The 16,651-nt window shown below is 38.8% G+C and overlaps 2 protein-coding genes across 2 annotated transcripts; both read left to right on the top strand.

Annotated features, from left to right (window-relative positions):
* Positions 1-2,426: 2,426 nt before the first annotated feature.
* Positions 2,427-5,982, top strand: LOC121933883 (vomeronasal type-2 receptor 26-like). Its single transcript, XM_042473875.1, has 4 exons — positions 2,427-3,227; positions 3,738-3,965; positions 4,182-4,308; positions 5,042-5,982. Exons 1-4 carry the CDS (start codon positions 2,427-2,429, stop codon positions 5,980-5,982), a joined length of 2,097 nt encoding a protein of 698 aa, XP_042329809.1.
* Positions 5,983-11,292: 5,310 nt separating this feature from the next.
* Positions 11,293-16,007, top strand: LOC121934427 (vomeronasal type-2 receptor 26-like). Its single transcript, XM_042474909.1, has 4 exons — positions 11,293-12,090; positions 12,928-13,155; positions 13,727-13,853; positions 15,100-16,007. The coding sequence occupies exons 1-4, from the start codon at positions 11,293-11,295 to the stop codon at positions 16,005-16,007; spliced, it is 2,061 nt and encodes a 686-aa protein (XP_042330843.1).
* Positions 16,008-16,651: the final 644 nt, after the last annotated feature.

The raw sequence follows: 16,651 nt of genomic DNA, 5'->3' as shown, positions 1-16,651 counted from the left end.
TATTATTATTATTATTATTATTATTATTATTATTATTATTATTATTATTATTTGACCAAACTACTCTCTCAATGAGAGCAATACTGTTTTGTTTTGTTTTGTTGTGTGCAACTCTTTCTGCAGGGTGCTGACAAAGTTCTACCAGCATATCTTGTCCTTGGCATTTGCTATAAAGGAGATCAACAAGAATCCCAATATCTTACCAAACGTCACCCTTGGAACCCACATCTATGACAGTTACAATGATGCACACCTGACCTATCGTGCCACTCTGGAACTTCTCTTCAAATCACACAAATTAGTCCTCAATTATGACTGTAAAGGCCACCAAAAGCCATTAGCCATCATTGGGGCACGTGATGCCAAGACCTCATTCCGCATAGCAGATATTTCAACTCTCTACAGGATTCCACAGGTAGGATCTAGACATGAACAAACACAATGGGAAGGTTTCACAAACAACACTGAAGAAACAGAAGGGAGAACCTGGAAAGGACTGAACTGGGATATATCTAAAGAATAAATATATAAGGGACTGAAATCAGCACTCTAAATAAATTGTTTATATACAGTGACCACATTCCAGTAATTCCATAAAACATTAAATACACAAACCAAGTGTTTAGAGAGCTATATATCCCAACTTATGCCCCTATGCTTCCTCAGGTGCTAACAACTTCAACTGTAGTGAAAGGCTTTCTAATAACAGAGGATGACAAAAAGTAGAATTGTGGTCTTTCTGATTCTGACTCTGATTCTGAGCTTTATTTCCACAAGTCCTAAACAATAATCCACATCTTGGTGGTTGCAACAATACAGCATACTGTTTGTAGAAACTGTCGAAAGTAGATGGATAGCAAATGAACTGGAAAGTAAATGGACAGCAATGGTAGCAGGAAGATGACTACCTCCAGAGTTTTTTGAAGCCATTTTGATATATCCTTATCAGTAGTAATGAACTATATATCTCAGCTAAGTATTGACTCCACAATTCAATATCCAAGTTGCAGGGTTTTTTTAAAGCTTGCCAACAAACTCTAAAAATAAAAGCAACATTATGAAATGCTCATTATCCGCCAACAATTAATATGCACCGTAAAATAATGCTGAATTCTTACCTCTCTTGGAAATAAGTTATTCCCCATGAGATATAATAAGTCTTTCTTTATGCTGTTTTTTGCAAGGAACTGTATACAGTCTAATAGCAATGTTTTTCAGATAGAACTACATACCACTTAAATACCTTAAAGGAACTTACCTATGTATGCTGCAAAAGTTCCTTGGATATACTACAACTCCCCAAAACTGAAAGCCTAGACATGGCTGAACCCACAAGTAACAAACATAAAGATAGAAGAGTCATATGGTTATGCAGAATTATAATACTGATATCCAAAATGATGCTATAATTTAAGATAGCATATTTGACATTTATTTTGTATTAACATCCAACCCAAGTATCAAACATACAGGAAATGTAACCTCTTATCTTCTGCAATTAATATGTGATAATCACTGTATATAAACAATTTATTATTTTGTGCATGTTAGAGAGTTGGTTTCAGACCATTATATATTTATTCCTTTCTCATAGGCCAGAAACATTGATCAAAATCCTATATCAAGCAGGTAGATTATGACACTCTGCCCACAGAGTTCCATATCCAACCCCAGGCGCACACCTTTTTTTGAATGGGCACAAGGGACTATCCTTTGGCCCTTGCCACCCCATCCAAAACCTCCCCCCTGAAGCTGCCAAGCCTGGGAGAGGACACTTCTTCTGCTTACTGGTGAAGATGGGAATAAGTGGGAAGGGAACTCAAACAATGATAAAGCAACTTGTCTGAGATCTTAGCTGAAGAAATTCAAGTTCAGCCACAGAAGGAGTGTATCCTTTTTTCGCTTCCCCTTAGAGTTACATCAGTTGAATTGCCTCTCTGTCGTCTTCCCTCTTCACTAGTAAGCAAGAGCTCCTTCTAGGACTTGACAAACTGTTGGAGGTGGGAATTTGGGACATTCCTCAAAAGCTACAAAACACCTTACAATCAATCCAAAAAGAGACTTTCTGCACCAGGCTTCACTTAGGACATGTTTGTGACTAACATGCCTATGACCAACATCTCTTACGAGTTTTCTAGACACTTCCTGAAGATGCAAATCTTTGTACTAGTTTATCTGTCTTCCCAATCAAAAGCTTTTGATTACAGGTATACTATTTTTATATGTTTTATGCCCACTATGCCAAGTTTCTTGTTATATTCTTTTACAAACCTTTGACACTGTTGTATTACCTACGTTTTATAGAAATGATGTGAATGACAAAATGCGTTACATTTTCCATTTCATTTTCAAAATTTGTTCAGGTCTCATATGGCTCATTTGTCTCAGCAAAGAATGAGATCAAACAATTTCATTCTTTTTACTGCATGGCCACCAATGAAGACTCACAGTATATGGGGATTGTCAGCTTGCTTCAGCATTTCAGATGGACGTGGGTTGGGCTTTTTGTGGTGGATGATGACAGTGGAGAGAGATTTTTGGAGACCATGGATCCCTTGCTTTCCCAGAATGGAATCTGCACAGCCTTCACAAGACAAATTCTAACCCAAGATCATTTGCATGGCCAGAAAGAACGGGATCATCTAATCCATGATATGCATCAGATTTACAGATTATCCAACACCAGAATATTTATCATCTATGGTCCACCCTCTATTGTTATGTGTCTTAAATATTTTCTTATTCAAGGAATTCTTCCAAGTGAGATCAGTCTATTGACTGGAAAAGTGTGGATTGCTACTGCTCAGGCTGATTTTGTACTAACTAGCATTAGCCGGGACAAAGATGTGGAAATGTTCCAGGGTGCTCTGTCCTTTATGGTTCACTCTAAGGAAGTTCCAAGCTTCCAGGAATTTCTTCAGACCATAAAACCTGTTTGGACAGAAGCAGATGATTTTCTTAAGGAGTTCTGGCAGGAAGCCTTTGACTGTTCATTTCCAGATCCCAGGATGCCATATAAGGTCTCTGGGACATGCACTGGAGAGGAGAGACTGCAGAGCCTCATTGGGCCTCTTTTTGAAATGCGCTTGAGTGGCCACAGCTATGGCATTTATAATGCTATCTATGCTGTGGCCCATGCTTTACATGACTTGTACTCAACTAGGTCCCATCACCGAGGGAAAGTGAATGGTATAAAATGGGCTCTTCGGGATCTGCAACCTTGGCAGGTAATGTTTCCAAACTAAAGTATATTTATTTCTATAGTTAGCAGCTTTTATTCTTCCCTTTTCTTTTGGTGATGGTGTCATATACAAGGTTCATCTAGAGAAATTGGTGGCCATACATTTCTCTGTCTTTTTAGTCTTAAAAAGAGGCAATCAGTACTTTAAGAGAGACAATCAGTGACTTTAACCATGTTTTCTAGCTTAAAACACTGTTAGCTGAAACTGTTTAAAATCATGCACAGGATCCAGGCTCAGTCATTCTTTGAGTCATGCTTTCTCCATGATGGAAGAATGTCAGGATATAATATTTACAAAATGAAATAAAATAGTAAAATCAATGGACTTCAATTAATTGTGATTCATAGCTCCCATTTTTTTCACTTGGTATACATTATGTATGAATGAATCTGGACACCAAAGCACTTTAGAAAGCAGAACAATATTCATTAATGTTTTTATTGTGAGAACTTCACAATGTTTCCATCTTCCCGTTTCTGTTGCTTTTTCAACTAGCTCCATCCTTTTCTTCAAGGGGTTTCATTCAATAACTCTGCTGGAGAAAGAGTGCATTTTAATGAGAACAGAGAAGTGAGAGCTGGATTTGACATAATGAATTTGGTGACATTTCCAAATCGATCCTTTGTTAATGTCAAAGTGGGACAAATAGATCCCAGTGCTTCCAAAGGAAAAGAATTCAGCATTGATAAGCATAGGATTACCTGGCATCACAGCTTCAAACAGGTGTGGATTATGGGGCATTTTTGGTGGCCAAAGCATCACAAAAATCTATGTTGGTTACAAAAGAACAGTGTGTCACCCCTGGCATGTGGAGGAAAGTGGTGGCAAATGACTGCATGATTAATATTGGCATTTCTCGTGTCTCTTGTTTATTTACACATCCCCTAGTGATCAAAGTAGGGCCTGTCCATTCTGATCATTCTTCATCTTTATGGACAGGTCCTGCCCATTTCAGTCTGCTGTGATTCCTGCACTCCTGGTTATCAGAAGAGAAAGAAGGAAGGGGAGAAATTTTGCTGCTATGATTGTGTTCTCTGTCCAGAAGGGAAGATTTCCAATAAAACAGGTAGATGGCACAAGTCCTTTGTTTGGTGGGAACAAGGAGGAGGGCCTGGTGGGTGGCTGATCCCAGAGTTTAGAACTCCCTCCCTAGAGAAGCCATGATGCCCCCATTTTAGCTCTCTTTCCATGGCCAGGTCAAAAGATATCTCTGCTATCAAGCTTTTATATACTGATAGTTTTATATGTTTATGCATTTTATACACACTTTGTTGTCTAATGGCCTGTTGGCTGAAATAAAGATTATATAATATATATCAAGATTGAAGTCAGTAGGAAAAGAAGATGACTGCATTCCAGATAGACTCAGTCAAGGGAGCCACAGCTCTGAATCTGCAAGATCTGAGCAATGGAGTTGATTGATAGGGTTAGTTGAAGGTCTCTCATTCATGGGGTCACCATAAGTCAAAGCTGATTTAACCACAGTTACTAACAATATAGAATTAGATATAGATAACATGGAATGACATAAAATAAAACTAATAATATTTGTTGCTGTTGTTGCTGTTGCAGCTACAATGCAGTATCCCACAATACAGAAAACATGCAGAGTTAGCTGTGTTGGCCATTTAACAAATGCAAACAAAAATCCATCAGTGAAACCTTTATTGGCCAATCGAAATGCCAATCCTGATCCTGAAATGGCCACATAGCCTGAAAAAAACTATTTAGTGATGGGAATTTGTACTATATTGTATATGATTATGTACCGTAATGGCACTTTCTTCTTCTTTCATCAGACATGGCTGAGTGTTCCCCATGCCCAGAAGATCAATATGCTAACATGAATCAAGATCAATGTATTCCTAAACTTATAACCTTTCTATCTTATGTAGACCCTCTAGGAAAATGTTTGGCTTCAAGTGCTGTTTGCTTATCTCTGGTCACAGTTTTTGTGCTTGGGACTTTTATTAAACACAATGCTACCCCCATAGTCAAAGCCAACAACCAGAAACTCACCTACACCCTCCTTGTGTCCCTCCTGCTCTGTTTCCTCTCCTCTTTCCTATTCCTTGGTAAGCCAGGAAAAGCCAGCTGTCTTCTCCGACAACCATTTTTTAGTATCATCTTCTCGGTAGCTGTTTCTTCTGTGTTAGCCAAAACAATCACTGTGGTTTTAGCCTTCATGACCACTAAGCCAGGGTCCAGGATGAGGAGGTGGGTGGGAACAAGGGTGGCCACCTCCATTGTTTTCTTTTGCTGCCTCATTCAAACTACTATCTGTATCATCTGGCTTGGAATCTCTCCCCCGTTCCCAGAGTTAGACATGAGCTCAGTTGCTGGAGAAATCACTGTGCAATGTAATGAAGGGTCTGCCGTTATGTTTTATCTTGTCTTGGGATATATGGGACTTCTGTCCATTATGAGTTTATTGGTAGCTTTCCTAGCCAGGAAGCTGCCAAACACATTTAATGAAGCTAAGTTTATCACCTTCAGCATGCTGATCTTTTGCAGTGTTTGGTTGATTTTCTTTCCAACTTATCTGAGCACAAAAGGGAAATACATGGTAGCTGTGGAGATTTTCTCTATCTTAGCCTCCAGCACTGGGTTGCTCGGTTGTATCTTTCCCCCAAAATGTTACATTATTCTGCTTAAGCCTGAGCTAAACAGCAGGGAGCACCTAACCAGAGCTAAACTTAGACCTGGGACATCAAGTTGTCCATTTAAAGCTGTCATATGATCATTCCCCCAAATTCATTTTCTCACAAATCTAAAACCATTTCTTTTTTTTATGTGGGTTTTTCGGGCTATGTGGCCATGTTCCAGAAAAGTTTCTTCCTGACTGGCTGGCATTTTCAGAGAATGTTTGCCTGGAAAGGACTTGGATATATATAATGTGTGACCTGGAAAGGCAGGAGTGAATTTGCATGTATATGGTTTTGGCCTTCGACTTTACATTAAAACCATTTCATCTCAAATTATTTAAATCTCCAGCATGAGGAAGACGTATTCGTTTTTTCTAAATTCTCTACAGATTTCCTACAGGGAATTCACTGTCTCTCTGCTCTCCTTTAATTCTTTTGAGGTGACTAAATAAAGGAAAGGTGACGATGAAACATACTCCTGCCAATCTTCTATTCCGCAAGAGATGAGGGAGAAATGACAGGATATTAATACTACTATATAATGTTCCAATAAATACATTAGACTAGTTCACACAACACAGAGGTCTCACAAACTAATATCTAGATAGTAGCCCCAGTCCATCACACAGAGATCTCCCAGAAAACCCTAACATCTGCATATTAAGGTTTATCGATGTTAACCCTGCATGGCCAGCATGGTGTAGTGGTTCAAGCTTTGGACTACGACTCTGGAGACCAGGGTTCAAATCCCCGCTCGAGCATAAAAACCCACTGGATGACCCTTGGACAAATCACACACTCTCAGCCTCAGAAAATGGCAATAGCAAACTGCTTCGGGGGGGGGGGGGGGGACAGTCAGGAAAAACCTATGATACCTGTGATGTAAAAGTCCCAGTGCTGCCATTGAAAGCACCAGATGGGACCTGGAAGTGCAAGCTGCTGCAACTGCTGCTGCAGTGCAGATGTGATAATTGGCCTTCCCATTATCTGGGCCACACAGCTGAGCAATAATAATAATAATAATAATAATAATAATAATAATAATAATAGATTATAATATAATAGATTATATTATAGATTATATATAATCTTCCCTCCAGGTAAGGCAAAGAGCTAATGAGGTGCTAGTGTTTAAGTTGTATTCATGGAGAGAAAGACCATGAGAGACAATCACCAACTAGAGTGACCAATGGTCAAAGCTTTGAGACGCTTCTAAGCAGAGGTTATAAAAACCCAGTCAAAGGAATAGAGCAAAAAGAATCCTTTGGGACTGGGAGCTCTGTCCCACCTCAGAGGGAACTTCAGATTCCTCCTCATGAACATCCAGGACTCCATATCCATAACCATATGGTTGCGGTTAGCTTGGGAACTGTTTATGCAGTTTGCATCAGGGCTTTTGATTATTTGGTGAACTAGGTTTGTATTCGGTAACTTGTAACTTGTACTCACTGTGCCTGAAAGGAGGTGCATCCATTGCAGAGATATCCTTTTGCCAATGTAGATGCCTTGCTTAGAATAAAACCTTCCCTATAAAGTATTTCACTTGTCTCACACTCTTCACATGTCTTCACTCAGTCTGTAGGTTGCCCTGCGCAGACAGGGGTTGGGAAGCACAGTGCAAGTGGAAACCCAACAGCATTCCATTATGTTGCTTTGCAAGAGGAATGCAAATCAATGAATGGTGTAAGATAGTTGGCCTCTGGAGGTCCCATTGTGCTCAGGCTGAAACAGGAGGAGGCTTGTAAGACCCTCATAGCAGACTGATGCAATCAAACTTCCATCCTCAAGGGTCTCATAGCCTGGCCACCAATGGTCTCCAAACACTCCCACCAGTCTCCAGGAAGTCAAAATTTAAAATACCTTGTGATGTCCATGTAAGCATATTGCAATACCTAAGGGTACTGCAGTGCACAGTTTGGGAGCCACTGCTCTAGGGACTGTTTTTTGAAAATCAAGAATATTGCTGATATTCTTCCTGGGGTAGAACTTCCTTGGCAATTTTTTAAGTAGCTTAATTTCATCTGTGAAGCAATCCCATTGTTGAAAGAACTGTACAAAGCATCCATGGCATGTGTGTGTGTGTGTGTGTGTGTTAAGAGCATCAGGTAAGTGAAAAAGTGTGTGATTGGTAATTAATACTATCAGATAATTACAAATCATCTTATTCTGGAAATGACAACTTAAGAAGAAACTTCATAGCAATAAAAGTGAGGGAAGATATACCAAGAGCAGTCAGGGGAAATAATACATGAGATGACCACCAAACATGTGATCATCCATTCAATTTTTCAGTATGTGCATCCTAGCACATTAACAAATTCTGAGTCTCATCCCCTTTTTAACATTGCTGCCCTTCAGAGAACAAGGCAACAAAAGATGAACGTTGCTGGGTCAGATTAAAGATCTGTGTACTCTGGTATTCATTTGCCGGGGGCCAAGCGGAGCCACTTTGGGAAAGCCACCAAAAGGACATCTCACCATAGAGCACTACACTGCATCCAAACCAATGATGCCCTTTCTCCCCCGGGAAAGCTGGGTGCCCTTCTGTTTGTTGTTACTCAACAATGAGTAAAGTGGACTGTTAATCAGACTGGAAAATCACATCTGTGATCAAAATGGCCATTCAAGGCAAGAACTAAGCTATACCAGTCATTACTAAAAAAATCGCTGTAATTTCATCTCCCCTGGGAAAGGGCTGGGGGAGTGTGCTATCATCTTGAAAACAAGAATTTCACAGTTCTTCAAGTTGTTATATTAACCCCATCCACCTGTGCCACTCACACACAGAAGAGGTTCAAGACAAGGCTCTTCTATCCCTTTGATTACTGATGCTTGTTCCTTCCTGTTTTAGAGATCAGAATACGCCAGTATATTATATGCCACTGCTGGGTCTGTAGGGTAGCCTTCTTACTATTCATAGAGGCAAAATCAGAAGATGCCTTTCATGGTACTCCCATTAGTCAAAAAGTTGCATCAGATGGATAGGAGAAGGTTTGGATTTCAGAAAAGAATTGGCTGCCAGAACTGTGGTGTGGTAATTTTAGTATTTCTCCTGGTTCTTCTTTGGGTGCGTGAGGTTGATACCACAAATTGCCATTGGGCTGACCCTATTCCTATTCCACTTGAGTCACATAAGGCAGGAGACCTCCTGATTGGGGGGCTTTTCTCTAATTCAGTTTGTTACTTAGAAGAATTGTCTTTCAAAGAATATTCGTGGCAGCAATTTTCAGGGTAAGAAATACCTTTTTCCCCTCCATGTGTTGTCATGTGGCCACACCACAGATCCTAGGTATTTGAAATACTAGAAAATTGATTTTATTTTGGCATGTTAATTTTCTGTTGCTAATATAGATCCTGCTCTGCTTCCGTGTTCTCTTCTTTTACTGAAAGAGATTTCACTTTCGTGTTTGAACCTCATGTGGGACCCACAAGAAAATTTCAGCTGCCTGAAAGATGATAGCATGCCAATTTTAAAAATATCTGAACTATGTTAGTATAACCATAATCCAAGTTTATGCCTCAACTACAAAGGCAGAAACGGAAGAAAGGAAAAAATTCTATGAAGGGTTACAATGTAGAAGAACATGTTTTCTGTTGTTCCACATAGGGCTGTAATGTAGAAGAACTTATTTTCTTCTGTTCCACATAGGAACAGAACCAAAGCATTCAGATCAGAAGACAGGGATTTCAATTAAATCTAAGAAAGATCTTTCTGATTATGAAAGTGTTTAACAGTGGAATAGCCTGCTTTTAAATGTGGTGGATTCTTCCTCATTGGAAGTGTTTAGATAGCCTCCTGGGGTCCCTTCCAAATCTATGGTTTCATGGGTGTGATTTTGTCCATGTTTAGAAAGGGATTACTGTAAAATTATTTTTAACTGTTTTGAATATGGGTTTTACTAATATTGTAATTTTTATCTTTTTTAATTTTTGTAAAATAACATTTTAATGTAATCTTGTTTTAAATTTCTGTAAACTGATTTGGATCCCATCCCAGGTGAATGATGGGGTCTAAATTTAATGAATAAATGAGCAAGCAAACTCTCAGTTCCTGACGTACATACAAAATAAAATTATGGAATTGATGCTGTAGTGGTTCGCAGGCCTCCAAAAGTGATGGGTAACTCAAACTAGGACTAGCAGTTACAGTCCAAAATCCAGAATTGTCCAGTTCACTCTGGACCTATGCCCATGTTTTGCAAAACTGTTAAACTGATGCACCGCTGCTCAAAATAATGTGTATTTTGCTATGCAAACTCCATGTTTTGCATCTCCATCCCAGAATGCAAAACAAGTGGCCCTACCAGTCACCAAACATTGTCTGGTTCCACTTCGTACAACTTGGTCAAAATGTTGCAATTATTGTGCAACATTTTGTGATTCATAAGATTATTTTGCAGCCTCATTCAAAACTGTGTTGTTGTATAGCTGTTATACTTGGTGTGAGGTCCTATAGATCTCCTCTATGCCAACTCTTCATATTTTCATTCATTCTATATATTTATTTCTGGTTGTAAACTAATGAGAAATAATTTCACTACTTTTATGTTGAAAGTGTTAGTTTGGGACTTCTTTCCTATGAAGATGCTGCAAGTAGAGTCTAAAAGCAGCTACATTATTTGGGCAATGGAAATAACTTCATTATATTGTGTACTACACACAATATATTATATTGTGTACTGAGCAGGGCAGTTGATAACCAGGGCTCTTATAGATCTCTCATTCATAGGGTCAAGTAGTAAGGACAGCTTGAGGAAGGGAGGGGTCTTCTCTTCATCTAGATAGTCATTCTCTATTTTTTCATTAGGCATTGCCTACAGACTTCCCATCTATGCACTAATTCTGATCTACTAATGTCTATTCTATCTTCAGGCCACTGATAAAGTTCTACCAGCATGTTTTGGCCTTGGTTTTTGCTGTAAGGGAGATCAACAAGGACCAAAAGATATTATTAAATGTCACACTTGGATTCCATGTTTATGATGCTTACAATGATAAACAAATAGCCTATTATATTATTCTTGATCTGCTCTTCAAATCACAGAGATTTGTCCCCAATTATGATTGTGAAACCCATAAAAGGTTAGTAGCCATCATAGGGGGACTTGAATCTAAGACATCTCTCCAAATGGCTGAAATCTTAACCCTCTACAAGATTCCACAGGTAGGACATCTGTTCTGGGATTTTCAGTAGACAGAAACATTGTATAAAAATAAAAAGCAAACAGCCTAATGTTTATGTTATGCCTAAAGTCATCTATAAATAATATTTGTGTCAAAAATGGTCTAAAAATTGCACTGAAGAAATACATTCTGAAATGCTGTTTATGAAAAAATTTCAGCTCACATATGGATCATTTCCCCAAGCAAAAAGTGAGATGAAGCATCTCACTTCCTTTTACCACATGGCTACCAATGAAGATCTTCAGTATAGGGGAATGGTCAGCTTGCTTAAGCATTTTGGATGGACATGGGTTGGGATTTTTGTGAGGGATGATGAGAGTGGAGAAAGATTTTTGGAGACCATGGAGCTATTGCTTTCCCAGAATGGGATTTGTTCAGCTTTCACGGAACGAATGCCAAGTCAAGGCTATGTATATGACAAAAAAAGATTTGATAGCGTAATCCATTCTTTGCATCAGATTTTCAGACTTACAAACTGCAGGACATTTTTCCTCTATGGTAACACATATAATCTTATGTATTTATGGCATCAAATTAATCAAGCTCTTGGGGAGAAGAACAGCATCTCAGCTGGAAAGGTATGGATTATTACAGCCCAGATTGATTTTGCATTAGCAAGGCTCAGCCGGGACAAAGACTTGCAAATGTTCCAAGGTGCTCTTTCCTTCATGATTCACTCCAATGAGGTTCCTGGATTCCAGGAATTCCTTCAAACTCTCAAACCTGATTGGACAGAAGCAGATGGTTTTCTCAAAGATTTCTGGGAGGAAGCATTTGACTGTTCCTTTCCAAATCGTAGGATACCCTACAAGGTCTCTGGAACATGCACTGGGGAGGAAAGACTGGAGAGCCTCATTGCTCCTCTTTTTGAAATGCGCATGTGTGGCCACAGCTACAGTATTTATAATGCTGTTTATGCTGTGGCACATGCTTTACAGGCTTTGTACTCAACTAACTCCAATCGCAGAACAATGGTGACTGGCAAAAAGGAAGTACATCAAGATCTAAGTCCTTGGCAGGTAAGTTACCCAAAATGAAATTATTTTATTTCCATGCTGAGTACAAAGTCAAGAGCATCTGATTTCTCTTTTTGGATAACTGTTGAAAGATGTATTACAGTGGCTGACTTCCTGCTAGAGACATATGCATGCCTAATTTTGCTTCTTGTTGTTTTAACTACCATCCAGTCAAGGACAATTTATGTCTTAGGTTCTAGTCTGCAAACCCTTCCCCTCTACAGATATTCCATAGCTCATGCTAAATGGGCAGGAGTGGAGAAGCATGTGGCTATGCACCTGTAGCCAGATGCAAAATTATTCCATCAGCATTTAGTTCTGTCAAGATCCTCTGAAATTCTCAGTGCTACTGGAAGCATTCCATGTCTGGCTACAGGGATATAACCAGATGCTTCTCTTATCCTGCCTGCCTTTCATGAGGCATGGATTTCAGAGGCTATATATTAAGTCTGGAGGGGGTGATACATGGCTCAGCCTAGCATAGATCTGAGAGAACTATTGTGCTACAAATAGCCATCCTGAATTGCAACCACATTATCCACTTGCATGGATTTACAAACATAAATTTATCTCTCTTCCCCATGTACATAATGGAAATAAATCTATTTTTTCACACATCCTAAAAATATCATTCTACATTGTTGCTGACCAGATTTGCATAAAATATTCAGAAAAACAAAATTGTGAAGACTCTAGTTTATTCCAGTTAGCTTATTTCTCTGGATATACTGTATGTGCAACTGAGTCTTGTTCTATCCATACTTTAGAAAGGAAAAGAATATCCTTTTAATGTGAAAACTCTGACATGTTTTTACTCCTTTCCTTTTTATTTTCATCTAGCTCCACCCTTACCTTCAGGGTATTTCATTTAACACCTCGACCGGTGAAAGAGTGGCTTTTAATGATGACTGGGAATTTAGAGCTGGGTTTGATATAATGAACTTGGTTACATTTCCAAACAGATCCTTTGTTAATGTGAAGGTTGGACAGGTGGATCCCAATGCTCCAGGGGGGAATCCATTCAGCATTAATGACACCACAATTACCTGGCATAAGTCCTTTAATCAGGTGTGAAAATCATTGGCTTTCTTGGGGAATCCTTATGAGGACAAGTCTTCAAAGCCTCAAAAGCAGAAGCATTATTTGTGGGCTAAGTTAACCCATCCCATGATCCAGGCTGTGTATTGAAACAAACATATATTATACTATTCCTGTCATGTTGAAGCAAGGCCTGGCTGCTAATCTGTTTTACCCAACAGGGCAATTTGTTTTGCCCCTTGTCTTTTTCCTTTTGACCTCGGACCATCGTAAATTGATTTTTCCCTTTTCTTGCCCTTGACATGTGTATTTTACTGATTCCTGTTCCCATTCCTCGTAGCAATGTTTTTAACCCTATATTGTAATTGTTTTATCTTGTATTGTAATGTTTTTAACCTTTGTAAGCCGCCTTGATCATCTCCATGGAAAGGCGGGGTAAAAATAAAAATTATTATTATTATTATTATTATTATTATTATTATTATTATTATTAACAGTGCGTACTTCCATACCTCTGCCCCCCACACCCCACATCTTTTGATTACTCAAGAAATGTTTTCCAACTTTTTCCATTTTAATTATTCTTCATCTTCACAAACAGGTCTTGCCATGTTCAGTCTGCAGTGAGTTCTGCCATCCAGGTTTTGAGAAAAGGAAGAAGGAAGGGGAGAAATTTTGTTGTTATGACTGTATTCAGTGTCCAGAAGGGAAGATTTCCAACCAAACAGGTATGTAGAGATGTTATTTCTCCAAAGATGGCTAATGCAAATGAGTGTTTTCTAAACTACTTCCTTCATTTAATTTCTTAAGAGTCCAGTCTTGATCTACATGCATCATCCTAATTTTATTTCACAATTGTTTTACCAAATTTCCAAACCGGGTGAAAAACTGTAACCTAATTCAGGATCCTTGTTCTGCCTCTCCAATGGGATGGAACCTTTTGGTAAACAGATGACTTTGGACACATTGATTTTGAGTGCGGGTGAATTCATAGAGCACAAGGCCTAAAATGACAAAATATGAAGAAACTTATATTTGAACCATCCTTTAACTGAAGATACAAGTTGGGTGTGAAGACTGTAATACTGTACTCACATATTATGCTCTTCCTTTTCATTTGATTCATTTGTACTGTCTTTCTCATAGAATGGAACCCCTGTACTGCTTGGAAATAGACAATATTAGCTTCCACAAATTGCATCACTGTGATTTCCTTAATATAGGTCATTTAATAGTTGCTAAATAGGCAGGCACATGTACGATAGTGAAAAATATTTGTCTATTCCAAATTCATGAAGAATAATTAGGACATTAATGTGTCTGATATGCTGAATGTATGCTGTGTGCCTGTTTGACCTCTGACAGACTGTTGAATGTCTGTTGGTGGTACTATATATATTACCACCCTCCCTCACTTCTCCCATTACCTACTATGTGTATAAATATCTACTAACTAAGGTTACACTCCAGGCCACAGGTGAACTTTAAGGTGACAAAAGGATCAATCGATCATAGTTTTAGAGGGAGTATCCAAGAGTCATCTCGTCCAGTGTCCTACCAGTGGAGGAATCGCAAGCTTAAAAAAGAAAAAGAAATCCTGAAAGCTAGCCATATATTTAATAACCTACAATGTAATACAGTCCTCACCCAATCTCACATCATCAGACATAGAGTTAAGCTTATAGCTCTGTCTACTAAAAATTGAAGATGAAATCACACATATGGCATGTCCAGGTGCACTCCAAGTCTCACTTACCAAATTCTATGGCTATAAAGAAGAAAGCAAGACATTGGTGCAAAAAAGCAGATGGTCGATATAGCATCAATTATGGATTAAAAGAGGAAAAATAAACAAGACCTTAATTACAATAAATTTCTGTATTTTCAAATAGAGATCAATTCAGACATGAAAATTGGCTGTCTGTTGAATAAGACTAAGCTATATGATGCTCCCGCTCTGTGCTTTTCCCCCAGATGTAGATGATTGTTCCCAATGCCCAGAAGATCAATATCCAAATAAGGACCAGAGTCAATGTATTCCAAAAGTTATAACCTTCCTGTCCTATGAAGACGCATTAGGTAAAAGTTTAGCTTTAGGAGCCATTTTCTTTTCCTTGATGACAGCTGTGGTGCTTGGGACGTTTGTAAAGCACAGTGGTACCCCTATTGTCAAAGCCAACAATTGGAAGCTCACCTACATTCTCCTTGTCTCCCTCCTGCTCTGCTTCCTATCTTCTTTCCTGTTCCTCGGGAAGCCGGGGAAACTCACCTGCCTTCTCCAACAACCTATCTTTGGCATCATTTTCACAGTGGCTGTTTCTTGTGTTCTGGCCAAAACCATCACCGTGATTGTAGCTTTCATGGCCACTAAGCCGGGGTCCAATATGAAGAAGTGGGTGGGAAAAAGAATGGCCACTTCCATTATCATCTCTTGCTCCATCATTCAACTGGGCATTTGTGCTACCTGGCTTGGAACATCGCCTCCATTCCCAGATTTAGATGTGAACTCAGTTGTTGGGGAAATAATTATTCAATGTAATGAAGGCTCATTTGTGTTCTTTTACCTTGTTCTGGGTTACATGGGACTTTTGTCCCTCATCAGCTTCACTGTGGCATTCCTAGTCAGAAAACTGCCAGACAGTTTTAATGAATCCAAATTTATTACCTTCAGCATGTTGATTTTTTGTACTGTTTGGTTGTCCTTTGTTCCCACCTACCTGAGCACAAGAGGGACAGACATGGTAGCTGTGGAAATCTTCTCTATCTTAGCTTCCAGCGCAGGATTGCTATGTTGCATCTTTGCCCCAAAATGTTACATTATTGTGTTGAAGTCTGAGCTGAACACTAAAGAGCAGCTAACCAGGAAAAGGACTCAAGCATGAACCCAGTTTCAACTTCCTACATTCAAAACATTTAAAATCCCAAAGAGGAATAATTTGAAAATGTGATTAGTAGCAGCAGTGAATTAACAGAGGCAATATTTTCCTGTTTAAGAAAGAAATGTCTGTGAGATATCCAGGAAGAGCTATGAGTAACATGAGAATTAGACCTAAATGGGCCTTACCTTTACCTAACTATACAACAACATTCACATTAGTGCTGAGCGAACATGAAGGTAATAGCACCTTGGAACATTTGTAAAACTGAGTTTCTGCTATTGATTCCTGATATAAAATCAATCTGTGCTGTAGTAATCCACCCTTTCCAAGCAAAGTGTTGTTGGTATTCCCACTGGCAGTAAAATACTGCAACCACATGAAGTTATAAGTAGGGATGTGATTCTCATTTGTTGCTGTTCACAAAACATAACAATTGTTGATTTTTCAGCCCCTTTAATTGTTTTATGTACGAGAAGAGAAATTTGCAATGTCATAACCGAGTTGTGAGAATTTTCACATTATTTGCTTATTATGTAAATGGGTGGGAAATTCCTTTTGAATTTTTTTAATAACGTTTATTAAATTTTAAAAACATATTTTAGAAAAACATTTAAAAATCATCCCTAATATATCATAACACTACTATC

The sequence above is a fragment of the Sceloporus undulatus genome, chromosome 6 (assembly GCF_019175285.1).
Source record: "Sceloporus undulatus isolate JIND9_A2432 ecotype Alabama chromosome 6, SceUnd_v1.1, whole genome shotgun sequence".
Classification (NCBI taxonomy): Eukaryota; Metazoa; Chordata; class Lepidosauria; order Squamata; family Phrynosomatidae; genus Sceloporus; species Sceloporus undulatus.
Note: the sequence above shows the minus strand (reverse complement) of the source record. Positions and strands in the feature narration are given on the sequence as shown.